This window comes from Nanorana parkeri, unplaced genomic scaffold (assembly GCF_000935625.1).
Source record: "Nanorana parkeri isolate BGI_ZX_2015 unplaced genomic scaffold, ASM93562v1 scaffold1561, whole genome shotgun sequence".
Taxonomy (NCBI): Eukaryota; Metazoa; Chordata; class Amphibia; order Anura; family Dicroglossidae; genus Nanorana; species Nanorana parkeri.
In genome coordinates, this window is record NW_017307829.1 from 308,706 (window position 1) to 335,944 (window position 27,239).

General features: G+C 43.5%; 1 protein-coding gene across 1 annotated transcript; it reads left to right on the forward strand.

The window, feature by feature from the left end:
* Positions 1-242: 242 nt before the first annotated feature.
* Positions 243-25,217, forward strand: LOC108798795 (cytochrome P450 2C15-like). The gene is made up of 10 exons (XM_018570581.1): positions 243-256; positions 4,770-4,963; positions 9,051-9,213; positions 15,223-15,372; positions 16,837-16,997; positions 18,251-18,427; positions 21,173-21,314; positions 21,704-21,888; positions 23,825-23,966; positions 24,989-25,217. Exons 2-10 carry the CDS (start codon positions 4,781-4,783, stop codon positions 25,165-25,167), a joined length of 1,482 nt encoding a protein of 493 aa, XP_018426083.1. The 5' UTR covers positions 243-256; positions 4,770-4,780; the 3' UTR covers positions 25,168-25,217.
* The last annotated feature ends 2,022 nt before the right edge of the window (positions 25,218-27,239 follow it).

The window sequence follows — 27,239 nt, forward strand, 5'->3', positions numbered from 1 at the left end:
AGTATACCTTGCGTGAAAACAATGTGAAAGGTGTGTGGGATAAAGTATGTTTATCCAGCGCTCACGTGATAGTAGTGTTTGCAACCCATTGCATAATGCTTTCAACTATATTCAATACATGTGGGCAAGGCTTCCCTGGGTTGAGGACTTTAGTTCACTGGCAGTTATATAAATGTGTTCCAAATTCTCCATCCTCCATTACTTCAGCTGAAGACTGACTGAGATCGAGGACTGCACTACAACCCTAACATAAAAGGTAAGACATTGACCAGAATTATGCCATTTCCTTTGTATGGGGTTAAAATCATTGTCAGAGCTTTATCTGAGGAGCACAATTTTTGGGCAGAGCTTTTGAATAAATAAGGTTAATCATTGGCTAATGTTTCATAAATGTACATGGCATGGGGCTTTCAGTATAAGGGGACTGCCATTGCTGAAAACAGGGGCTCTCAGTATAAGGGGGCTGCCATTGCTGAAAACAGGGGCTTTCAGTATAAGGGGGATGCGATTGCTGAAAACAGGGCATTCCAGTATAAGGGTGGAACCATTGCTGAAAACGGCATTCAGTATAAGGGGGCTGCCCTTGCAGTAAACAGGCATTCAGTATAAGGGGGCTGCCATTGCTATAAACAGGCATTCAGTATAAGGGGGCTGCCATTGGTATAAACAGGTATTTAGTATAAGGGGGCTGCCATTGCTATAAACAGGCATTCAGTATAAGGGGCCTGCTATTGCTGAAAATGGGCATTAAGTATAACAGGCAAGCCATTGCTGAAAATGGGCATCCAGTATAAGGGGGCTGCCATTGCTGTAAACAAGCATTTAGTATAAGGGGGCTGCAATTGCTGTAAACAAGCATTTAGTATAAGAGGGCTCCCATTGCTGTAAACAGGCATTAAGTATAAGGGGGCTGCCATTGCTATAAACAGGCATTAAGTATAAGGGGGCTGCCATTGCTATAAACAGGCATTCAGTATAAGGGGGCTGCCATTGCTGAAAACAAGCATTTAGTATAAGGGGGCTGCAATTGCTGTAAACAAGCATTTAGTATAAGGGGGCTGCCATTGCTGTAAACAAGCATTTAGTATAAGGGGGAGCAATTGCTGAGGACAGGGGCATTCGGTATAAGGGGGCTGCCATTGCTGTAAACGGGCATTCGGTATAAGGGGCTGCCATTGCTGAAAATGGGCATCCAGTATAAGGGGGCTGCCATTGCTGTAAACAAGCATTTAGTATAAGGGGGATCAATTGCTGAGTACAGGGGCATTCGGTATAAGGGGGCTGCCATTGCTGTAAACGGGCATTCGGTATAAGGGAGCTGCCATTGCTGTAAACAGGGGCATTCAGTATAATGGGGCTTTAATCTCTGACCACCTTCTTAAAAACGTGTTTCCTGTCTGTCTGCTTGGCTACAATATGATGAGTCTCTGATAATGTGATATATAAAGTCAAAGTGCTGTGAGAACACCTGGAAGTGTTGAAGCCATTGAATCAATATGACAGCCTGCCAACGAGAATTTACACAGGTCAGCAACGGCAACCTCTATATATCCTCGCTGTAGGTTTTCCTTGACAAGATTTAATCAGCTTTCCTAAACTACCTTTCACCCTGAACCTGGAAGTGCTGAATAGAGATCTTAATGGGAATGCTGGATGTAGCTTTAAATAAGATTTTAGCAGGCTTTGGTATGCTTCTCAACTGCTTGAAGTTTACATTTCCAGACAAAGACAGAGCTCATTATCCAGACATGCCATCTCAGCAAAAGCTTTCTTTAACAAGGACCCCAGGAACTGTCGCTGTAGCTTGGGGCAAGCTTAAAAATGCTTCAGTTCGGCTTGAAACACTTGAAAACACACCACCAGAACAAGGTCCTTATTGGCTAGGTGGATAAATATTCAGAAATTGGATTGTTGACCCCTCTGACATAGACTATTGGAGCATGCTCAAGAGCACCTGGCAGAAGTAATATCAACCTGACACACTCAGAAGTAAAGGAGCACTTCAAGAATAACTAAAGCCAAGAACAAAAATTCAATATATTGCAGCTTTTCAGACCTTAGATGGGGGTGACTGCTTTACTTTTCATTTTTTAGAACATTTCTAGGGAGTAGAGAAAATATCTGCTGCTCTTGCGAGAAATGCCGTGTCCTTGTCACTTCCTGTGAGATGAACTGGAAACAAAAAGCAATCTGATATTTATCTGTAAACTACGAGCCCCATGGGAAGTGAACAAAGGTAGACATGTTTGAAGTACAAACTGGGTGGCAAGTAGAGATGAGGCTGGGCTTGGTGCAAACCCAGTTTGCTTGAGTTCGCCCAACCCCACTCAAAGCTATGACCACCACCCCATCCTCCCAACCCAATCAGTGGCAGCAGATACAGTGGGGGCATTCCTTGCTGTTTTGTGATGTACAGCTGCAGGGTGGGGAATGCACTTCCCTGCAACTGATTGGGTTGGGAGGAAAGGGTGGTGGTCAGAGTTTTGAGCAGGAATGGGCAAACTCAAATGAAGTGAGTTTGTACCGAGCCCAGCCTCATCACTAGTGGCAACCATGGTTCCCTCCATACACACAGTGAAGGAGTGAGCTGCACTAACCAGGAGATAGGAAATATGTTACTCACAGGGTTCCTAGGTGAAAATAATTGGAATAAGAACTGAAATAAGAAAACTAATGCAGCCATCACATCTATGTACCAGTAAGCTGCTATATCACTTGGGTTTAAATATGCTTTGAGATGGCGGGAACATGGATGTTCCCTGCAGATCACAAATACTAAAAAATAATTGCACCTTTTGCAGTAACATAATAAATATACACTTTTTCATAAAAGAAATTGGATTGTGCATTGGAGACAGCAAAGCATTGCAACTAGACATGTGCAGGGCAAAAAAAATTGTTTCGGACAAAAAAAATTAAAATGAAAAACATTTGTATTTGTTTCGTCAAAAAACAGTCCGAATCCAAAACAGCATTAAAATTCGTTTCCATTGACGAAAACAAATAAAAATGCTTTTCATTTAATTTTTTTTCGTCTGAAACAAATTTTTTTGCCCTGCAAAACCGCACAAAAAAACTGCAGAACAAGCGGCAGCCGTATCGGCCGTCAGCACGTTCTGCGCATGCGTGCCGCCATTTTGAAGTATGGTGTACACCAAGATGACAGCACCTGAATATGTGGGCACTGCCATCTTGGTGTATAAGATGCTCCAAGATGCCGGCGGGCATGCACAGAACGCGCCGGTGGCCAATATGGCTTCCGTGCGGTCTCATAACAAATTTTTATATGCCCCAAAATCATTTTAGTATATTCGGGCATATAAAAAATTTGTTATAATCCGCTCCTGAAATTGAGAATGTAGTGTGACTTTTCTTACGTTACACTGTGTGCCCTTATTGGAACAATTTGACCAGTCCACTGCTCCTTCCTGCTCTCTTCCATATCCCTTCTATACATATGTGCCATGTCAGATACAGAAGGGTGTATCAGATGGCTGTAACATGTAGGTATTAAACCCTGGTTCCTTACTGAACCATGCACTGATTTACAATTCTCCCAAGCCTTAAAGCGACATTAAACCCTCAGATTTTTGTAATGTGTACCTTACTGTAATCTATGGTTGTTTCCCTTCTCTTTGCTGCTCTTCCTTTTAAATCCTCATGTCTTCTCATGCTTGGGGAGAACTTCCCTTTGCAGCTGGTTGCCTCTTCCTGTAGTGCTGGCTGTAGTGCTGGCTCAAACCAACACACAGATACCATGTATCCCTTTCAGAGACAAGGCAGTCTGCTGCAAAATAGAAGTTCTCTCCAAGCATGAGAAGAGATACAGATTTAAAAGGAAGAGCAGCAAAGAGAAGGGAAACAACCATGGATTACAGGAAGGCACACATTACAGTATTGTTTTATGTTAAAAAATCTTAAGGTTTAATGTCGCTTTAACTCCTGTATAAGGTCTCGTTCACACCTAGGCGTATTGCATATGTGCGTCTGTCACGCGACCATCGCGCGTTTTTTTACCGCGATTCGCGGTAAAAAAGTTGCGCAACCGTCGCGCGTTTCCGAAGGCTACTTGGCTGTATCCCAATGGAAACGCCCTACAAAACGGTCCAAAGTAGTACCTGGACCTTTTCAGGCGTGTGCCGTTTTGTAGCGCGTTAGGGACGGGCGGAAATACGACAAGGTGGGAACGAGACCATTGACTACAATGCAATTTATATTTTTGACCGTTTTGTAGAGCGTTCGTCGAGCGTAGAACGCGCTCCAAAAGGGTCAGGTGTGAACGAGGGCTAAGGGGTCAAACCCCCAAAATACATTGGCTGTGTGATATAAAAACTTTTTCAAATAAACTCAACATTTACATTGGAAATTTGAAAAAACTTTTCTTTACAGCATTCCTCCTACACTGCTACAGCCACCACACCTTAAAGAGACCAACACCTTTAGAGTCCCTCCATGGTAGATTGGCCACAGAGAACCCTTTCCCACAAGCAATACAATACCCAACACATTCCAACCATTGATGTTACAAAAGGGGGCATTTCCTCAAAGCATGTCAGTGAGGTGGAGAGGAAGTAAATAGCCTCTGTCATCATCTTTGGACCTTCTCCCAGCAAAATCCAGCAAAGCTCACCCGGTGGTTGAGCCAAGAAACATGTCCGCTAGTGTAACTGATACAAAGCTCCTCCTCCTCCTTAGCCTCTATGAGCTCCATACTTTACTTTTTTTTGTTCCATTCAGGTTCTGATTTTCATTTCTCTTTTTGTCTCCAGGTTTTGCAGACATGTATTTTAATGATCCGGTTACCATTGTCCTCTCCGTTGTCACCTCTGTTTTTCTGGCAATATTTTTATTCGGTCAGAAGAAAAAAGTTCATCCAAATTATCCTCCTGGACCACCACGTTTTCCTCTTATTGGAAATATGCACATTATCAATGCGAATAAACCCTACGTAACGTTTCACGAGGTAAGATCTTGGACTTTGAAATGTGTGGGTAAAGTGTAGGTAAGCGGATTCCTGCTCATCAATGAAGTTTCTAGAATGAAGTATTATGGTGTCTAGTGTCACTCGGCTCTTTCTTGCTATGACCATGTTCCTGGTACTGAGGCACACCTGATTGGCTCCCTGTTCTGCTCCTCCTGCCTCTTGTCTGAGCTAAGCTGTACAGGGACTGCAAGAGGCCGATACCAAGTTAAATTTCAGACTTTACACTGCTTCCAACATGTATTGACATATATATACAGTATCTCACAGAAGTGAGTACACCCCTCACATTGTTGTAAATATTTTATGATATCATTTCATGTGACGACACAGAGGAAATGACGCTTTGCTACAATGTAAAGTAGGGAGTGTACAGCTTGTATATCAGTGTACATTTGCTGTCCCCTCAAAATAACTCAACACACAGCCATTAATGTGTAAACCGCTGTCAACAAAAGTGAGCACACCCCTTAGTGAAAATGTCCAAATTGGGCCCAATTAGCCATTTTCCCTCCCCGGTGTCATGTGACTCATTAGTGTTACAAGGTCTCAGGTGTAAATGGGGAGCAGGTGTGTTAAGTTTGGTGTTATCGCTCCCACTCTCTCATACTGGTCACTGAACGTTCAACATGGCACCTCATGGCAAAGAACTCTCTGAGGATCTGAAAAAAAGAATTGTTGCTCTACATAAAGATGGCCGAGGCTATAAGAAGATTGTGAGACCCTGAAACTGAGCTGCAGCACGGTGGCCATGACCATACAGCGGTTTAACAGGACAGGTTCCACTCAGAACAGGACTCGCCATGGTCGACCAAAGAAGTTGAGTGCACAGGCTCAACGTCATATCCAGAGGTTGTCTTTGGGAAATAGACATATGAGTGCTGCCAGCATTGCTTGAAGAGGTTGAAGGGGGGGTCAGCCTGTCAGTGCTTAGACAATACGCCGCACACTGCATCAAATTGGTCTGCATGGTTGTCGTCCCAGAAGGAAGCCTCTTCTAAAGATGATGCACAAGAAATCCCTCAAACAGTTTGCTGAAGACAAGCAGACTAAGGACATGGATTACTGGAACCATGTCTTGTGGTCTGATGAAACCAAGATAAACTTATTTGGTTCAGATGGTGTCAAGTGTGTGTGGCGGCAACCAGGTGAGGAGTACAAAGACAAGTGTGTCTTGCCTACAGTCAAGCATGGTGGTGGGAGTGTCATGGTCTGGGGCTGCATGAGTGCTGCCGCCAATGGGGAGCTACAGTTCATTGAGGGGACCATGAATGCCAACATGTACTGTGACATACTGAAACAGATCATGATCCCCTCCCTTTGGAGACTGGGCCGCAGGGCAGTATTCCAACATGATAACGACCCCAAACACACCTCCAAGACAACCACTGCCTTGCTAAAGAAGCTGAGGGTAAAGGTGATGGACTGGCCAAGCATGTCTCCAGACCTAAACCCTATTGAGCATTGTCAGAATGTTTATACTGCTCTGATATACAGTTCTATTTATGGAAACAATTAAAAATCTATAATTAAGGAGATTCCCAATGTATTTCCATAAATCCAAATTTACGTGAGTTCATTCATTTGCGCTGACTTCGAAGACAAGAGGAATACCAAAGTATATAAAATATAGATATTTATTTATCAAAATTCAGTGCAAAAATAATAATAAAATATAATTGGTGACAAACAAAGAATATGGATCAGATAATATCAATCAATTTGATAACACAGGTAATGCATAAAAAAATTTAACCACTGGATATGTTAAAAATATAAATGTGACCAAGATAAACGACTTTTTAAATGTAATGGGTGTCTTCTCAGTATCACACAGAATAAGAAAACGAAAGGCTCAGAATTGACATGTGACTTCTCTCAGCACAGATATTCACAAACTCTAACTTTCACAGCGCATGGGCGATATTTATCCCAGCATGCACAGGGCTGGCAATAAGCCCAGACCAGTCAAAGCAAAGAAAAATTACCACCAGTATAATTGAATATATATCAGACTAGACCATTGACTAGAAACTGAAATCAGTTTCCTGGAGATTATACAAATGTATAAAACAAAAGTATATATTATCTCCCCAAATTGAAAGACACAATTTTTACTGCAGTTAAAAATTATCTCAAATCAATTTAGATTCTACAAGAACTCAATGGTTTACCCGAATATATATATGTAGGTGGCTGATGAATTGCCTAATATACAGATAGAAAGTATACTTTACCAGCAATATACATTTAGTTGTTTTGGAAGAAGTCAGCAGTCAATGCTCAGCAACCAGGGATAGTCAGGTTCTCTTTAGTTCAGTTTCTAGGACAGCCGTCCTCAGCTTCTGACCTATCCCCTTGTCATGTCTTTGCTTACTGCCTTGTCTTGTTTGACTCTCCCTGATGATGGAATTCCAATCTCCCTTGGGCTCCTGGTCCCCTCTCTATATCCCCCCCTGCGTTGTGGGCTTGGTTTGATCTATCACGTGATTACTGACGTGAAACATGATATCAAATACCCTTTTTGTCATAGACCTTTCCCTCACAATCACCATCAGGGGGCACTATTGTTCTATGTAAAAATTGGGAGCATTTCATTTAATTTCACTAATTTCTAAAGATAAGGCAGTGATATAACCTTTAACCTCAGACCTTGGACAAAACCGTGAATATAAACTTTTGACAATACTCGATTACACACTGTCAGACCTTTAGGTCTACTTCTTCGATTTACAACTTTGAAAACAGTCTATTCAAAACAATTAACATTCTTTCTCAATTCCTTAAAAGTAAGATAAGAAGTTTTAAGACCGAGGTTTTTCCTACATTATAAGAAAAGAATATACATTGGCATGTACCACCTAATTCTTTGCACTTAAATATAAAAACCCCATTATTAGTAATACACAACAATATATTTCAATGGGTACACTCAAACAATATATATAATGAATATAGTTTGGATATATAAAAGTACATGTACAAAATTTTACTTAAAATCAGTCAATTAAGTAGGCAGATAGATGCTACATATAATATAATAATATAATAACACTGTTGCTAATATTTATTACTGCAATGAATAGTAAGGTTTCATAAGGAACTTTTAAATAAGCCCCTTTCTTCTATTCATTGGACAAAGAAAAAAAAAAACTCTTTAAAATTACAATCTCTGGTAGGGAGGCAAGAAAGTAATCAATCAAGCCCCACACAGGCTGGCACCATCTTTAACTGATATGCGTCTGAGACCCCCACCATTTACGATCTGAAGAATGTTTAAACTAACATTCCTAATTTATCTGTGAAGGTCTCTACAAGAAAAGAATTAACTTATTTTCACCTTATAGCACATAGACAAAATGTCTACTAGTATGCCCAGAGACACCTCTGTAAAATGACATGTTTAGGCCTATGAAATCGATTCCTTTCGGCCCAATAGTTCTGACAGCATCTGTGGGGCAGCGCAAGGTCTCTAACATCCACCATCTCTGTGATGTTGTCATGGAAGAGTGGAAGGGGACTCCAGTGGCAACCTGTAAAGCTCTGGTGAACTCCACGCCCAAGAGGGTTAAGGCAATGCTGGAAAATAATGGTGGCCACACAAAATATTCACACTTTCCCACCAGTGTACATGATCATCAATAGGGGGCTGCCCACTGACCATCAGTGTAATATGGATGAAAATTGAAGTGGTGCATAGACCATCATAGAAGTAAATAGGATACAAATAGGTGTCAATACAGACAGCGGGCCATCAGCAGTAAAGGGACCTGTTTAAAGAGATGTCAAATGTCAGGAGCTTCAAAGAGATCACAGGAAGGGAGATGTCGTAATTTTGCTATGTGGACCCATAATTTGCAGGCATGTCCCTGGCACTGGTGCTTGTGATCTCAACTCGCTCTGTGGCTGGCAGCAACAACATTGCAGCAGTTCAGCTGCCTATCACTCACTAATGATACAGTGAGAAAAATGGCTGGCGTTAGGCTTTAAATATTTTAGATTTTTAGTGTGCTCTATAGAGTTCTGAGTTTAAGGATTTATAACAGTGTGTTCTTGATTTTTTTTCCAGCTTGCTGAGAAATACGGCTCAGTGTACAGCCTACAGATAGGATCTCAGGAGATGGTTGTGCTCTGCGGCTATGAGACGGTAAAGGACGCTCTGGTCAATTACACCGAGGAGTTTGCCGGTAGACCCCATGTGCCAGTATTTTTTGATGTTGCCAAGGAACACGGTAACTATATATATTTTGTATCTTATGACGAAAAAAACCCAGAAAAGAATAACACATCTACTTTATGGATATAAAGTGCCTTTTTAAATGCTTTATTGCAGAACATCAACTGGGAGAGAGGGTAGAGGGCTTAGGACATTAATGGCAAAAATAGGACAGACTCCAGATTCACCAATCCCTTTCAGTCTTCCACACTGCAGAATCAATAGGAGCACAGGCTGACACTGGGCAATAGAGCAACAGCTGAACAAGGATAAGCATGAGATCTTCCATAGGAGAGACACCAGACTTGCTCCTAAGGTCCATATCAGTACCAGGCACTAGACATGTGCCATTTGTTTAGTTCCGAATCAACATTCGAATTTCCGAATTTCAATGCATCCGAATGTGTCCGAATCCGAATTTCCATTTCTGAATTTCAGACCCCGTCCGAATTTCGTTCAAAAATAAAACTGAAATGGACATGTGACTTTTCTGGCCAATGAAATGTGTTTTTCAGTTTAATGCATGCAAATACGAATTTTCGTTACGGCAACATGGGAGCCAAATACATACATATAATACTAAAGCTGAGGCTCCCAGACCCCAATGGCATTCGGAATGCTATTTGGAAATTCGGATACTGAATGCCATTCGGGTCTGGGAGCCTCAGCTTTAGTAATATATGTATATACAGCACAATATATGGCTCCCAGACCCGAACGGCATTCGGGATCCAAATTTCCGAATAGCATTCAGGAGCTCCCGAATGCCATTTGGGTCTTGGAGCCGTATACATATATTACTAAAGCTGAGACTCCCAGACCCGAATGGCATTTAGGAGCTCCCAAATGTTATTTGGAAATTCGGACTCCGGGATGCCATTCGGGTTTAGCAGATTCAGCTTTAGTATTAATACCTGTATATGGTGTTCTGTTGTAGTCGTAGTGAATATGCGTTCGTAAACTTATCCGAAACTAATGAAAGTCCGGATTTCGCCCGAATCCGAAACCCCGAACCAAATTGAATTTCGGATCCGCATCCTGAAATATGTGAACCAAACCTAATTTTTCCGCAGCTTACATGTCTACCAGGCACCTCAAGTAGTCTTAGAGTTTCTCTGGTTCTCTTCCTCAATCAGTTCAAGACCCCTTCAGGGTCCACATGTGTGGCCTCCTCAAGGCTTGAGTCCTAGTCAGCATTTCCATCTTTGATCATCCCGCCCCCAGGCTAAGCTCAGGAGCAGGTTGGACTGAGCACATTGCAATCCCATGAGTATATATGCACTCCCCCAGCATGCTCCACTGGCCATGAAACTCCCAGTCATTAGCTGGTGAGCCATAGACACTCAAGATGTTCTCTCATTGGTTGCCGACACTGCAGCAGGCAGGTACAATCAATAGCAGAACACCTGGAATTAACCAAAGAATAGCCAACTACAGATGCAGAGAGACTGATTGCAGCTCTAGCAATGCTAAATTTCTAGTAGCCACTCCACAGAAGGTTGTAGGGGCTACATATGCATATGTTTTATTGTATTCTGTTTTATGATCAGATTAATGAACAATCCCCAATCCTAACAAAGGTAGTGACAATGCTCACACTAATATCTATGCTGCCCCCACTCATAACTTAGAGCCTTGCGAAGAACCTTGCTCCTGCCACCTCCAGTCAAGACAGGCAACTCTTCAGCAGACTGGCACTCGGGCTCTCACAGACCACGAACACTGATCTCACTAGCAGGTACAGGTTAGCTAAACCAGGCAATACCACTAATAAAGTTGGTGCAAACACCCTCTCACAGTCTCTTACCACCAGCCACCACTAGAGAGAGATGGTGCAACACAATACAAATCTCACACATATTGGCAGTGAATTTATAGGCTCTGATGATACAACTGCACACAACAGTCTCTTCAGAGTTGTACTTAATTTAAAAGAATCAAAAAGCAGTTTGTTTATTTTATATTTAATAACTCTAGACGGGAAGTGGCAACAAAAAGTTACAAGCTGAGACAAATGTATGCACACAGCACTAAAATAAAAGGGATAAAACTTACAGAAAAAGTATTTCTGCTCCTGTGGTTGGATAGAAAATGTGGACCATGCCCCCCATACAGATTGGAACCCCACTCAGATATGACCAAGATTTGATTACAGATCTCCATTTTCATACCTGAGAGATCAAAGTGAGCCACCATATATTCAGGCTATTCAGTTGGATGAAAGGGGCTGGCCATTGCATATTACCTTATTTTTTTTTTTCCATTCAAAATTTTTATTTTATTGTATTCTGCACAAAGATATACAGGACACAACGGTACAACAAAAGAAAGAAAAACGACGTCTCCAGCAAATGGTACAGTCCGCCCCAATGTTAGCTGCACACAATATTGCAGATTACGAAGCGTCTCACGCTTGTCTAAAACCATTAGCACAGAGCAACTGTGTTTTATCTTGGAGGTATCACTTGTATCCCGTCAGCATGGACTTCTAGCGGGTATCAGAAGGAAACATAAGAGAAAGGGAAAATAAGAGAATGAAAGAAAAGAAAGAGACAAATACAAAGAAAGAGAGCTCAGCGCCTCCCCTCCGCTCCTCCGGGGGTCTACCTCACTACTCAGAGCAATCCCGACTGTCCACTGGCCCTCTAAGGCTGACAGCTCGAAGGGCCCCCCTGTTCGCCCCATTACCTCCCCCCTGCTCTAATGCGGTCAAACTCCGCGCTACAGCAAAACACCGTCCAGGGTGTCCATATTTTTGCGCACTTGTCCATACAGTCGTGTTTGGTAGCCATGAGCTCCTCCATCTCACATATATGCCCCACCTGTTGGATCCATTCCCTCAGTGTGGGGGCTCTCGTCTCCCTCCACAACCTAGGAATGAGTGATCTGGCCGCGTTGATCATGTGCTTCTCCAGGGAAGTCGCTAGGAGCGGTTGGAAATTTAGATTGAACAGATCTGCAATGGAGGAAGTGAGGTATATCCCCAGGTATTTTATGGCCTTTCGCTCCCATCGTACTCGGAATAAGCTCTGCAGGTCTGTAGAACCTCCTCCTACATCATTCAGGGCTAAGGCCTCATATTTCATGTAATTGATGGAGAGGTTAGACAGGTCCCCATATTCTTTAAACATTTGACCAGCAGAACCACCCAACAGGTAATGCATACATCTTTTGGGTATTAGACATAGGAGACTAGGGCTTTCCCCTCCTCTAAGGCCCATTCTCTGCTAGATGTCCCCCTCCATCCTGTCATGAAGAAACACGGTGGGCCTCCGAGTCCCAAGTCCGCAACAAGGATGCCCTTGGGAGACTGTGCCAATAACCTTCGTGCAGCTCCAAACTGGCTGCTTGCAACATCAAAAACGTCAATTGAGTGTAGGAAAAAAGGAAAAATGGGGCTGTGAGTGTCCATTCTTGACCTATGGGTCGGAGGTCAGACCGCATATCCCTCTATGGCGACCGGGAGGTAAGATTACTGGCATCCGCTGGTATGGGATGGGAGGCTTCCTCCTCTCTGCCCTCACGCTGTTTCCGTTGCCTCCGCGGGCGCATCCCGGCTCCTCCGGCCTCCCCCTGCCGTATACGGGGCGGCGTCGCCCACTCCATCTGGTCAGGTCCCTCCATGGCTTCCGGTACCCGCCTGAGGTCCGCATACCAGTCAGGGATCTGGACCTCTGGTATTCCCAAGCGGCTGCAGAAGTCTGGTACATCCTCAGGCAGGCGGATCATAGCTGTCTGCCCCCTATAGAGGCGTCTTCCCCTTCTCCGGCCTGGTCTGGGTGAGCGCCATATTGGTTGAACCCGATACCCCCGCGTTTGCTTTCTGGGGCCTGAAAATGTCCGGAACGTGCTTATTCGTTCGAGATTTCGAGGGTGTCCGGACCCTGGATTGATAGTCCAGCTGCCCGATCTTCATATTAGTCCAAAAAGGGGCTGAAGTAGCTTCGTGTGGGTCCCTGTTGGCCGGAGCTCTCAACTCAGGCTGCCATCAGTCTCCGGGTGCAGACCACGCCCCCTGCATATTACCTTATGAGCACAGGTAGGATTTAGGTAATCACTCATCAAATACTCATGTAGCGCTCACCCCCGAAGGAGCTGCCAGAATAACCCAGGTCAGCCTTAGCCTGTCTAGGGATTTTGGTAACCAGCTGCCCCATGAGCATTAACTACCCTCTTCTTGTGCCCACAGAGTTGTTATCCAAGCCAGAAGTATGATGATGAATAACGTTATTCACATATTCACACTGGGGAGAGAGGGTATAGGGATCCTAGACATCCAGGGTAAAACAGACATAGACTCCAGACTCACCAGTCCCTTTTAGTAATTGAGTGTAGATTCAATGGGAACACGAGTTGGACATTTGAGCAACAGATGAGCAGGGATTGGCACATAATCTTCAGTAGGAGAGACACTATACTTGCTCCTGAGGTTCACTATGTAGGCACCTCCAGCAGCCATCAGCTTCCCTGGTTCTCCTCCTCTGACAACAGCATAAGCCCCTTTTAGGCTTGAGGCCTAGCAGCGCCTTTCCCACACTCCAGTATCTACACCTCTAGGCCTCAAACCTAGCGTGCGGGGTGGCTGGCCAACACCACAACATAGAATAATCCATGGCTGGAGCCCAACTAGACTGAGCACAGGGCAATTCCCTCAAGTATATAAACACTTACCCAGCATGCAACACTGGCTATCAGAGTCCCAGTGATTGGCTGGTGAACTGTACACACACTCACAGACGCCCCTCAGTGGTTGTCTCACACTGTAACAAAGTCACACTGCACTCAGGTAGGTACAATCAATGCTAGAACACCTGGACTTAACCAGATACATGCCAACTATAATTCAGCCAGACTGACTACAGCTCTGACAATGACTAAACTTCTAGTAGCCACATCACAAAAAGTGATGGGGGCTACACTCATAACTGTGTCCAGTTATAAATTATGGATCCAGAAGTAAGAATGATGGTTTTAGCTGTTGTTCTGCTATGTGAAGACATCAAACACTGATTTTTTTTTCCTCAGGGAACCAGTAGCACCCAAAATATTGATAACTATCTTTTATTTAATCATAAAGCTATCATGTTTGAAGCCCATCATATTCTGTCTGCACACCTAGGATTTTTCAGAAGGTTTTACAAACGTGTACTGCACACAATGGCAGTTCTGGATTTTTAATTTTTTTTTAATTTAAAAGATCAGAACAAACACATCTGTCTCAGAGTTTAAGTGCAAATATTTGCCTATAGATTGTGCTAATTGGGGTGCAAACGTATCATCTAGAATGTCCAGTAAGAAGACACACCACTGTGTGGAACACTGCTTTACAGGCATACAAATCAGACATTTGGCCTCTCCACAGCACTGTACTGCTAAAATATTATGCATTTTGAGGATTAAAGGAGTAGTATTAGATGAGTGAAATATACCCATCCTCATATTCAGAGCTGACGTGTGACATTGCAGCTGCCAGACGTCGGTTCTATTGGTTCGAGAACTGAGCGATCACAAACCGCTGATTGTTCAGCTCACAGTCTTCTCCCTGCAGAGAGCAATGACTGTCAGTCACCGCTCCCTGGGTCTAGCTCTAGAGAGGCAGAGCCAGCTGTCAATCAGGTGGTTCCCGACAATATTGTTGGAATCCTTCCCTGTGGCAGCACTGCTCTGCACTGTCAGCATATAGCAGCCAATACCCCGCTATATGCTGAGTTGTGGGTCACAGGAGGGCATTAGTAAATGTAAGTAAATGTAAGTGCTTGGAAAGCGAATTAAATGAATTGTTCTAATGAAAAGGAGAAGAGACTATAATAAGAGAAGATACTAGAAAGCAAAAGACCACAGGAGAGGACAGAGATAGTGAGGAAGAAACAGGGGCGAGAGTGAAAGAAAGGACCCTAGGAGACCAAATTCCACACTGTAAGGCTGATTAGGAGAATCAATAAAAATGTGTTCCATAGAGTAACATATAGGATTGGAATTGTTCTTTAGATTGATGCAATGTACGTGTTATTTTTTTTTTCTTTAGGTCTTATATTTTCTAATGGTAATAATTGGAAAGCCATGAGACGATTCACTCTTTCCACACTGCGAGATTTCGGAATGGGGAAAAGAACAGTAGAAGATAAGATCACTGAAGAGTGCCAGAGTTTGATAGAGGTTTTCAAATCCTACAAAGGTCAGTAGTAGTGTTGTGTGGTTGACAGTACTGAGGCTTCCATCGTTGCATTTCTGTAGACACAGCAGTACCTAATGAGATGCATATGTGTTCGAACTAGGGATGCACCGATACCGTTTTTTCGGTATCGAGTATGAGTACTGATACTTTGATTTCAGTACTCGCCGATACCGAGTACCGATACCGATGCTTCCACTGGCATGGACTCGGTTTCCCGGGCAATCAAGAAGCCATGCAGTAAGCAATGCCATGCCGCTCGGCTTCCTGACTCCATGTTATTTGGCCGACTCGATTGTGATTGGCCGGGAAACCGGCTTTCCAGCCAATCGGCATCGAGCCGGCTTCCTGGCCATTCAGGAAGCCGGGCAGAGAGTAATGACCAAACAGCCTGATCGATGCTGAGAGGTCGGGAGGCCGGCTTCCCGGTCAATCAGCATCAAGCCGGCTGCCCGGCCAATCAGGAAGTCGGGAGTCCATTACTTGCTGCCCAGCTTCCTGAACGCACGGGAAGCTGGCTCCATGTTCCCCTGCAGCACTGCTGGTCAGAGGAAATACTCGGTATCTGCACCGATACTGATACTAGTATCGGTGCATCCCTAGTTTGAACCCATGTGCTTGAGTAGTGCTGCATTTGCATGCAAAAGGTATCATTTGACAATAACACCAAGCCCAGATACTCCACATCAACTGTATAGATTCTCACATCTGTACCCAGGAGACAGGGACATACTACACCTACTTGTGCGTAGATTCTTCAGGCCTCTCATACACTCACTTATTCCGCAAATACCTTCCTTTGTCTCCTTACATTGGCAGTGCCCACATTTTCTTTGGGGAGATACTTTTCTTCAGAAATTAAACTTAATCTCCTCACCAGAATCTTGTGTTCTACAACTTAGACAATCTCCTTCTTATATTGGCTCTTTAATTATAATGAAATAACTCAAAGTGCATATATGAGAAATTTTAATTATAATTGTTTATTTCATTAGCAGAGCGGGATAGAGCATCTCTACATTCAGTAATCTAAATTAGCAATTGTTCCTTGAATGTAACACACATACCCAGGAGGAACCTTCTCATGGTACCCCCAGGCACCTCCTGTGCCCAGACAGCCTTTCTCTAGGAGAGAGTTGTACGTGTTAAAAACATGCATGGTGTCTGGGTAAAAAGTAACTAATCACAAAGCCATCTCCAGCCCAATGAAACAGCTGACCCATTAGCGACCCAAGATTTATCATCTTGGGTCTTTCTGAAAACCTCTTGTTGGCTGGCAGAAGTCTTCTTTAGTGTCTACTCAAAGTCATCTACCAATCTGTGGCAGGTCACAGTAAGTTTCTGAAACCCTCCATGGACATTTGGCCTTTGCAATACAAAAAGAAGTTAACCCCTTGTTCTCATTGTAACCCTTTTACAGTAACTTCTTCTACCTTTGTTTGATTAGTATTTTTGCTTGTTTTCCAGGAAAACCATTTGAAAACACCATGATTGTGAATGCTGCTGTGGCCAATATCATTGTGTCCATATTGCTTGGCCATCGCTTTGACTATGATGATCCAAAACTTCGGAGGCTTTTGTCAATAATCAATGATAATATCAGAATTATGGGTTCCCCAATGGTTTTGGTAAGGTTATTTTTACTGCAACATATAAACATTAGCTCACCAAACCTTGTATGGTTGCCCAAACTCCATCAAGAGAGCAGGCGCAGGTGCCTTCTTGTTTGCACCAGGCAATTCCCAAACCTTCAGCAAGATATCGGGCATATGTTAGCAAAATAACTTTCTGGCTTACTACCCCCTCTGTCTTTATTATGGTGGGTGAAATTAGCCCCACTTACCAGTAGGAAGGTGGGAGGAGGTGAGCAACTTATTATCCAGAATGCTGTGTCAGACCACACATACAGAATAAGAAAATACATTGAGAATAACCCCCAGCATACAGAACAAGAGAAGTGCAACTGTATAGCATGACCTAGCTAGACGATAGGACATTCTGTTGTCTATAACAGTGGTTCTCAACCCGTGTAACCTCGGGACCCACATGTTTCCTTGGTCATTAAGGCGTGACCAACCGAAAGTGAGGAAATAGTGCCCTTTCTCCCCGGGCCATACCACTTTATCTGAGAGCCCGGGGGAGGCCGGGAGAGAGGGGACAGTTTGACATGAGGTTCCACAGGCTGAACCACAAATTCCCCCTCTCTATTCAGTCTCAGGCCGGTCTATTCAGACATGACGCCGCGACCCACTGCAGAGGGTGTCGCGACCCACTTTTGGGTCGCGACCCACGAGTTGAGAACCACTGGTCTATAAAACCACTGAACAATGACATTCGGCCTGACCTGTACGGTTGGGAAAGATGCCATGATTGCAATTGTTCCACTGCTGTGGAACCATTTTCTACTCTCCACATTCCCTTTCCATTGATGCTGAGCATAACTCAGATCAAAAATAATTTAGCACATTAGCTATCTTTTGCTGCAATATTCAGCTTCAGTCAAAATTGTTCCCCAGCAGAACCTTTTTTCTGCCGCTAGATGTCCTCAGTTTGATGACCAGCATCATTTTACCCACTTCTAAGCACAGATTGTCCCTGACCCACCCCCAGCCTGTCACTGGACAGTGAAACGAGAAGCAGCACAGTGATCTGTCACTCTGCTTTCTCTTCTTATCAGCATGCATCTTGTCAGCACATGATGTGATTGGCTCCTTGTACAGCTTCTTCCTCTTGCACCCCTTTATTGTTGTACATTGGCTGCAAGAAGCTGATACCAGGTCAGATATAGGTACTTACACTGCTTGCATTAAAAATACTGTACATATCCTTCATAAACCTAGAACTTGTATTTATTCTGACCTTATCATGTTTCTTCTTTTAGTTGTACAATGCTTTTCCATCTCTGGTTCGGTGGCTTCCCGGGAGTCACAGAGAAGTAATTCCAAACGTAGAAGAAATACACACTTTTATCAGAGAAACCTTCACCAACCAGAGGAATCAGCTGGATGTGAATGATCAGAAGAATTTGATTGATGTCTTCCTTGTCAAACAAAAGGAGGTATTCAACATTTCTACAGTACCTGCTTATTTCTACCTGTAAAGGGGACAGGCTCAACTGGAAGGGGCATTGGTAAACCATGCATGAGACAGGAACACTAAGGAACATTCCAAGCAGGTTGGTCCTGCAGTTTTATTCAGCAAAGAAGTGAACAGACACAGTTCAATGCAGGAGGGTTTTGTACAGTAAGTCCGCAGGATATATCCAAAACAAAACATCAGCCCATCCGAGCCACTAACTAAACTAATGTCAGTTCCCAACTAATAGGGTGCTCACTTTTGTATTCCCCAAAACAGACAGCACATGTACCTCCTGAGTGTTCTGTTAGCAGTAAGCCTTTTCAGTAAGGATGCACCAATACCGATACTAGTATCGATATTGATGCCGGAACTGAGTATTTGGGCGAGGGCTCGTACTCGCCCAAATGCTCCGATACCTTCCATGATACCGGAACTTCCGGTGAGAGGAAAGCTTCCTCTGACCGGCAGTGTCATAGGGGTACATGGAGCCGGCTTCCTGGGCAATCAGGAAGCCGGGTGGTGAGTAACGACCGGCCTCCCAGCTTCCTGATTGGCCGGGAAGCCGGCTCCATGCTGATTGGCTGAACAGCCGGCTCCTTACTGATATGGCTGAAAGCCAGCTTCCCGGTCAATCAGCATTGAGCCAGCAGAACAGCTGGCTCGATGCTGATTGGCTGAAAAGGCGGCTTTCGGCCAATCAGGAAGCCGAAAAGCATGTCATTACATACAGCCTGGCTTCCTGATTGCCCGGGAAGCCGGCTCCATGCCAAAGGAAGCACTGGAATCGGTACTCGGTAGCGGCAAGTACCGAAAGGAAAATATTGGTATTCGTATTTGATACCGAAAAAACGGTATCGGTGCATCCCTACTTTTCAGCCAGTAGAACCCTCTCACACATCAGACTAATTATTGAAGTATGGCTAGCAGGATAGATGTTGACCTAGGACTTAAGGCATTATCCCACCCAAAGCTTTACAAAACCCCTGGACTCCAGTACCCAGACTGAAACTTATTAGGATTTGAGAAAACAAAAAGTTTGATTCCTCCAAAACAGACACAAAGCCTTTTCCCTTATCCATGTGTAGGTGAGAAACCAGGGGGACACATACACTATCCACAAACTTTCCACACAGCGCCTCAGGTTAAACCTGTAAAGAGATTCTGAGCTCAGAAAGTGTTTGATATGATTTGTTATCTTATAGGCAAACTAGAAATGTAACTTTGCCTAGGCAGCATCCTCAAAAAATTACCATTTGCTTTGAATTCCCCCTGAAAAAACAGCAGGACACTTTCTGTGCCATGAGCGTCATAGCTGTAAAAGTGCAGTATGAGATCATCAAAGACACTGATGCCTCTGACTGCAAGTCTAACAAGATATAGGCTGGGAATTGGTGATGACACTACTGTGCTATCCAATCAGACAAACATCTCCCTGATTGTGCTTCATTCATTCTGTGTGCCTGTGCTTCTTACACCGCTCCTGCTTGTTCCTGAATTTCCCCTCAAGAGTGATTAGATCAGTGTTTTTCAACCTTTTTTGTGCAAAGGCACACTTTTTTCATGAAAAAAATCACGAGGCACACCACCATTAGAAAATGTTAAAAAAATTAAACTTTAGTGCACACTCTTCATACATTTAAGTGCTGGCCAAGGCCTGAGTATTTAAGCACCACACCCCTGGGTTGAAAGTGTAAAGTGTATACATATCTCAAATAAAAAAACATTTTTATTCAGAATTGTCTTTTGGCACCAATAAAGCCCCACTTTTTTTCTTTTTCTTTACACTAGTCAAGTGCACACTGCTGGTGTGTCATGGAAAAGAACCCCCTCACCTTCCCAGTTGCTAGGAGCGTGACAAGACCTGCAGAAAGGGGGGTCCTCTGAGGGATGCTGGCAGAATTGCCTCTATCAATGCTCCGGCTCTGTAACGGCTCAGAGCTCCTGTCACGTCACCGGCTCCTCCCCCCGAGCTGGAGACGTGACAGAACCTTTCATCGCTCCACCCCTCCGGCTCTGTCACGGCTTCATCTTTTCTCCACGCCGTCACTACTCCACGCCCCCCTGCTCTGTCACGCGGCTGCATCACCGCTCTATACCCGGTCACCGCCGCTCCACGGCCCCAGCTATGTCATCGCGGCTGCTCCACGCTCCCAGCTCTCGTCGCGGCTCCATTGCCGACCCGCGTCCCCTGCTCTCGCACCGGTATGATTGGTCTATTTGTGAGCCAAAGCCGCGGCACACCAGACAATATCTCACGGCACACTAGTGTGCCGCGGCACAGTGGTTGAAAAATGCTGGATTAAATCACTAGTCATCGGGAGAGCAGCTCTGCTTGATAAAACAACGCCCTGGCTCTACCAATATGGCTTCTTTCACACAAAGATACTGTGCAGATCAGCTCCAGAAAGGCCACAGGCAATATTTTTTCTTTCAGTTGCCTTTTTTTGGCACAGCTTCAGGTCCTCTTTATTAAAATGGGTATTTATTGGGCACAATTTTAACAGTAAAAATGCAATAATCTCTTATAAACTTATACAATGTTACAATATGTTAGGTTAGGTTAAGACCAGCAAACAAGAAAATGTTATGTAAGACATAACATCCTAGCAGGGGAGGTGCTTTGAACCCTGAAAATTGAGAGTCTACAGACCCTAGTGCCTGAAATTCAGCCCTGTATATAAGAGCTAAAGCAAATCTGATATACTCTGAATTGTATGAATTTTAGGAGAAGCCAAATCCAGAGTTATATTTCAATGACACAAATCTAACAGTTCTGGTGACGGACTTGTTTGCGGCCGGAATGGAGACAACCTCCACCACTCTCCGATGGGGCCTCCTGCTGATGATGAAATACCCAGAAATACAAGGTAAGTAGTTTACTTTGTATATTTTTTTTCAATGAGCATCAGTATGTTATTATCTATTGAACCCAATCTTCTCAGTAATAAATGCTTAGAGCATATGACTGGGTTAAAGGTAATTTGTCCACGAAGCATGCTACCTGATCATGAACATGGCACATTACTGCCAATACTTACAGCTCTAGAGCTAACAGTTTAAAAGACAAATCAATTAAAGTCAACTAAAGGAGACAGGGGAATTAGTTCATGGTGAATAATTATCCATCTGCCAAAATGTTCTGATGCAGATTTGTTATCTTTTAACTAACAAGAAGATTGGGAATGTCTGGGTATATCTAAAGATAAAATAGTAAACCCCTTAAATTAAACCAGTATGCCTTTTTTTTCCATAACAGAAAAAGTTCAGAAGGAAATTGAAAAAGTCATCGGTTCCGGAGAGCCTCGCCCGATACACCGAAAAGACATGCCATATACTGATGCCGTCATCCATGAAATCCAAAGGTTTGCCAATATCGTGCCAACCAACGTTCCACATGCCACTACTCAAGATGTGACTTTCAAAGAATTCTTCATACCCAAAGTAAGCAATACGAAATATAAAAGACAATAGTTACCAACTTTTGACCAACTCCAGAAGTCAATTGTTACATTAATTACTACAATGTAAAATTCCCAAAGGCATCTGTTTCCATCTCTTGAACCACTACAAAACTACAGAAGTCAAGTATTACTCATATGGAGGGCAAAACTAAGGTTCTGCAAGTGGAAAGTGAACAGTGGGTTGTCATATATGCCCAACTCCAACCTAAACATTTATTCTTGTTTTAGTTTAGAAGATAAAACACTTCTTTCGAATGTGTGACCCTGTTTGGGAGACTGCAAATTCCTGTCCCTATTAAGATGGACAAACAATTGGTACGCACCAGGATAGGATAAGAGAGACAGTATTAATAACCTAAGAAGAAGCATAGACACCTGCACTCCAATGTGGTGAGCAAACGTCTATTTATTGACGTGCAGCACAACAGGTATTTGCAATGTACGTTTCGGGGGCACACAGGATCCCCTTCCTCAGGCAAAAAACATAGGTATGTTTTTTGCCTGTGTCAGTCTGAGAAGCAGAGAACTATGCCATGAACCTTGAAATTTCTTAACACTCTGGAGCACTGCCCCGCTGAGGTAAAAGTTCTGCTGTTGATCATATAAAATGGCTGCCTAAAGTCCCCGTGGGCACCTATTCACTGACTGGGAGGAAGTTACATATAGGTACAGAGTGCGCTCTGTGCATCTTTACGTAACTTCCTCCCAGTCAGTGCTGCCATGGAGGAAGCATAAGCGAGTCTTTCGTATCTGCCCCTATTCTGGTTTGCCTTGACACCTCTTGGCCCTTCTGGAGGTGGACGCCTTTGCTGTTGTAGAGAGGACTAAGTGCACCTAGCCTTTAAGCTTGCACTAGAAGAGTGGTGACATCTTCTAAGGGAAACAATTGACCCTATTACCATTTAATCAGATGTTGCAGTCCACACCCCCGGCAGGTGATACTGGGTTAGTCATAGCACAGAATCAAGGTAGTACCTTGGTCTTCACCAGAGCACCCTACAATGAGTTATGGGCCAGCGACCCTAATGGCTCCCACACTACATTGCTGCAAGATGTCGCCAGGTAACTGCCCTGATGATTGCCCACCATGGGAATTGTAAAAACAGAATAGCTGTAATGTGGAGACAGATATCGGCTCAAAAGCTGGTCAAGGTGCAGATTGAGGTCAAGGTAGGCAGCAGGCAAGTGTAGTCAGTGTCCAGGCAGAGGTCAAAGCAGGCAGCAGATTAGAATAGTCTAGGCTGGGGTCAAGGCAAATGGCATCCAGCAGAACTCAGTGTCCAGGCAAAGGCCGAGGCAGGTGGCAGGCAGGGATAACAGGAATGAGCAGAGTCAGCAATAGGGGAAGCCATACAAACAGAGTCAGGCAATGTGGGTCAGCCTTGAGTAAAGCAGAAATCTACAATGAACAGGGTATCTGGCAAGGAGTCACGGCAATGGCTACCATAAAGAATGAGTTTAAATATTCTCCTTGTACCAGTTCACCAGTATTCTCACATGTTTGATGGGATGGGGCTTCAGTTACCTGTGTACTGGTTAACTCTCCCTCTCTCTGTCTGCTGTATCCCCAATTATACTAAAACGTCCAAGGTAAGTTTGAATTGTATTGTTGGGGCTGGTGGATCTAAGCTTCTAGTCTTAGTATTAATTTAGTAATACATTAGACATTCTGTATGTGAGAAATCGCTAGAAGTCTATGGTAGGGGTATCTAGGAATACATCTACTGCATTACAAAAAGGTGGGGGGAAAAAAGAGTTACCAGGTTACCTACAAAAGGTTGTATGTAAACGGGGTTACTAACACGATGAATTGTTCATGTAATTGAAGTACATTGAGAACACATTGAACAGATCCATCAACTAATAAGAACTGTTACTTGATCTCTCAAAATTTATTTTTCATCTATTCTTTGCAGGGAACTCAAGTGATTCCATTATTGTATTCTGTCCTACGAGACAAAGAACACTTTGTGAAGCCAGAAGAGTTTTATCCTCAGCATTTTCTGGACTCGGAGGGAAACCTTGTTAATAATGACGCTTTTATACCATTTTCTGTAGGTAAGTAAACCAAATGGGGGGAACTCTAAATTGCCGCAAATGTGTCATGGGCCCCTCTATGGCAAAACAGGGACAGACCAAGCGGTCACCAATGCAACGATTACAAATAGGGCCACAGTTAGTAATCCCAATACACATGGACTTATACACACGCACACACCAGCTCAAATATAAATGCATACACACAATAGGTTGGACTTGATGGACTTATGTCTTTATTCAACCTCAAATACTATGTAAACTATGTAATTCTACCCAAAGTGATATTTTAGTATGTGTGGAGGGCAATTATCTTGGATACTCCCACCCTGGCCTGAGAAGAGGGGTTGATCATTGTGCTGTCGATCTTAATGGAGAAGTCAGAGGAGGGGACATGGAGAGGAGGATATATTAAAAGCCCCTTTATGGAAAGGTTGAGTTTGAGGAACTGGTGTGACATCCATGATGATATGTCAGCGAGTAGATTAGTGATGCATGAGGAGTCAGAAGGTTTGAGCTGAGGAGTGGAGAAGAACATGTGTGTATTATCAGCATAGAGATGGTTCTGGAAGCCATGGGTGGTTATCAACTGAATCAGGGAGCAGGTGTAGATAGAGAATAGAAGGGGGCCAAAGACAGAGCCTTGAGGGACCCCTATGGAGAGAGAAAGAGGAGAGGTGGTAGAGTTGTAGGTGACACTGAAGGTGCGCCAAGACAGGTAGGAGGTGAACCATGAGAGAGCAGAGTCTTGGAGGCCAACGGAGTGGAATTTATAGAGGAGGAGCAGATGGTAGACTATGTCTAAGACAGCAGAAAGGTCTAAAAGTATGAGTGGCCGTGAGATATGCAAATACCCCATGATGAACCAACATTGCAAAGGGTAAAATGATGGTGCATGCAGGGTTTGCTAAGCAAGCTACAATGTGTGTCACTCACTGGACCTAGAAGAACACAGAGATAGAAGAATGTCTGTCCTACAGATGTAAAAGTCAATATTTTTTTGTTATTTTAGCAATTATTTTATACTTCATATCTTTTCCAAGGTAAGAGAAGTTGTGCCGGAGAGACGTTGGCTAAAATGGAACTGTTCCTCTTCTTTACAACACTGCTACAAAACTTCACCTTTCAGGCTCCACCTGGAGCAAAACTGGACCTCACAGGCGCTGTTGGCTTCACAACCCCTCCACTGAAGCATGAGATCTGTGCAATTCCTCGCAACTAAAGTGAGCTGGCAGTAAATATATTCATAATGGATGTGGACTGAGTTTAATCTTCTCTAAAAGAGAATCTATTTTTGATTTGTACAAATTATGAAATAAATTAACTATGAAGAAACTATGCTAAAGAGTCTGATATACGGTATATTAACACAGGAACTGGATCATCTGTGGAACTTAGATATATGAATCGCTGATGGTCACCTGTCTGTATGTATTGTGACCTGTCAGGGATGTATCTATGCAGACTTGCACAATTGCTAATAGGGCAGCTCCAAAAAAGGAGTCCAGTTATATAAACAAAAACCTAGTAAAAAAAACCAGCACAACAGCTATGTGGATAGCAGTCATACATTTTCTGTAATGCCAGGTCATCAGCATTATGTGATTATATTTGCTTGAGTTTCCTCCAGGTGTTCCAATCTCCTCCTATAATAGGGTTATAAGTAGGGACGCACCAATACTGGTTTTTCAGTATCGAGTACGAGTACCTATATATTTTTTTCCGGTACTCGCCGATACTGAATACTGATACCGGAAGTCCCATTAAGGAAGCCAGGCGGCATATATTGACTCACTACCTGGCATCCTGATTAGCCGGGAAGCCGAGCAGCGTGTAAATACTTGCCACCTGGCTTCCCGATGAGCAGGGAAGCCGTCTCCATGCTCCCTTGTCACCAGGTGAAGCATGAAGCCAGCTTTAAGGCCAATCAGAAAGCCGGGGGGCGTGTAATGACATGCTACCCGGCTTCCTGATTGGCCGGGAAGCCGGCTCCATGCTCCTTCAGCACAAGTGACAAGGGAGCATGGAGTCAGCTTCCAGGCTAATCAGGAAGCCAGGCAGCATATATTGACTCGCTGCCCAGCTTCCTGATACCGGAAGCACAAGTATCAGGCTAGGCATCGGAGCATTTGGGCAAGTATGAGTACTCACTCAAATACTCGGCATCGGCAACAATACCGATACTAGTATCGGTATTGGTGCATCCCTTGTTATAAGAAAGCAAAACAGGCATCATAAGGGGTCAATGTATACTTCCAATATAACTGTGCATCCAGCAGAGCTTGTGACAGGCCTTTGCATAGGTTGTTGTAGAGTCAATCTAAACATCAAACTATCTAATTATCAACTGACCTACAGCCACCTGCTTCCACCCCTTTTTACTTCTGCACTCAATATTTAAAAGCTCATATTATAAGTAACCCTTATTACAAGTGTGCACCCCACCTCCCACATGTCAACATCTGGGCCTGTTCATGTGTCACACAGCACTAGAAATGGATGAACATTTAAAAAGTGTGATCAGTTGGGGCTTGGCCCAACATCCAAAATTCTGTATTTCGGAATCAAAAATATTTTGTAAGTCAATGGAAATCTGAGAATGACGGAGTATCAAAAGCAAAATTGTGCAGAGTGGTTTGGGCAGCTATATTTAGGCCTGTCCATAGATCACAGAGCATTAAAGATATGTACATTTCTGAAATGTTTAATCATAATGCATGAACAGGAAGTATTTTGAAGTGAATGGTGTTGGGGAAATTTGAACATGACTTCGGTCAAGATTTTGGCCTCACACTGGTTATGATTTTGCTCCCGTCAGCATCTCTAACTAACTAAACGGGGTTAAGAATCAGAAATGTGTGCTGATTGGTTTTGGTATTAGGCATTGGAAACACTAGGTTGTCCTAGCTGATATTAATGAGGGGTATGTCATATGTTAATCAGCTATCTTACAAAAATTAGTAAATGATATAAATATATCCTGAAATGTAAATAAGTTAACACCTAAACCCGTTGAAGTGCTGTTTGCTTGCTGTTAAAGTGCCATGTATATTTATTCAATAAACTTGTATTATACAAGTATTTTCAATTCACAAGTCTGTGGTTTGGATTATTCTACAACAAATATGGAGAACTCTTGGATACCTACTGTAGTGAGCAGGGCCGGTGCTAGGATTGTAGTCAAGGTGGGCAAGGTGCAATTTTGCGCCCACCCCCTGTAAAAACAGGGCATTTTGACAAGTATTGTACTTGTCAAAATGCCCCGATGTTTGCGCTATGTTTTTTTTTTTTTTT

Coding starts and splice junctions, on each gene's coding strand:
- LOC108798795 (XM_018570581.1), top strand. CDS start 4,781: ATGTATTTTAATGATCCGGTTACCATTGTCCTCTCCGTTGTCACCTCT. Junction 4,964..9,050: donor CCTACGTAACGTTTCACGAG/GTAAGATCTTGG, acceptor TTTTTTTTCCAG/CTTGCTGAGAAATACGGCTC. Junction 15,373..16,836: donor GGTTTTCAAATCCTACAAAG/GTCAGTAGTAGT, acceptor CTTGTTTTCCAG/GAAAACCATTTGAAAACACC.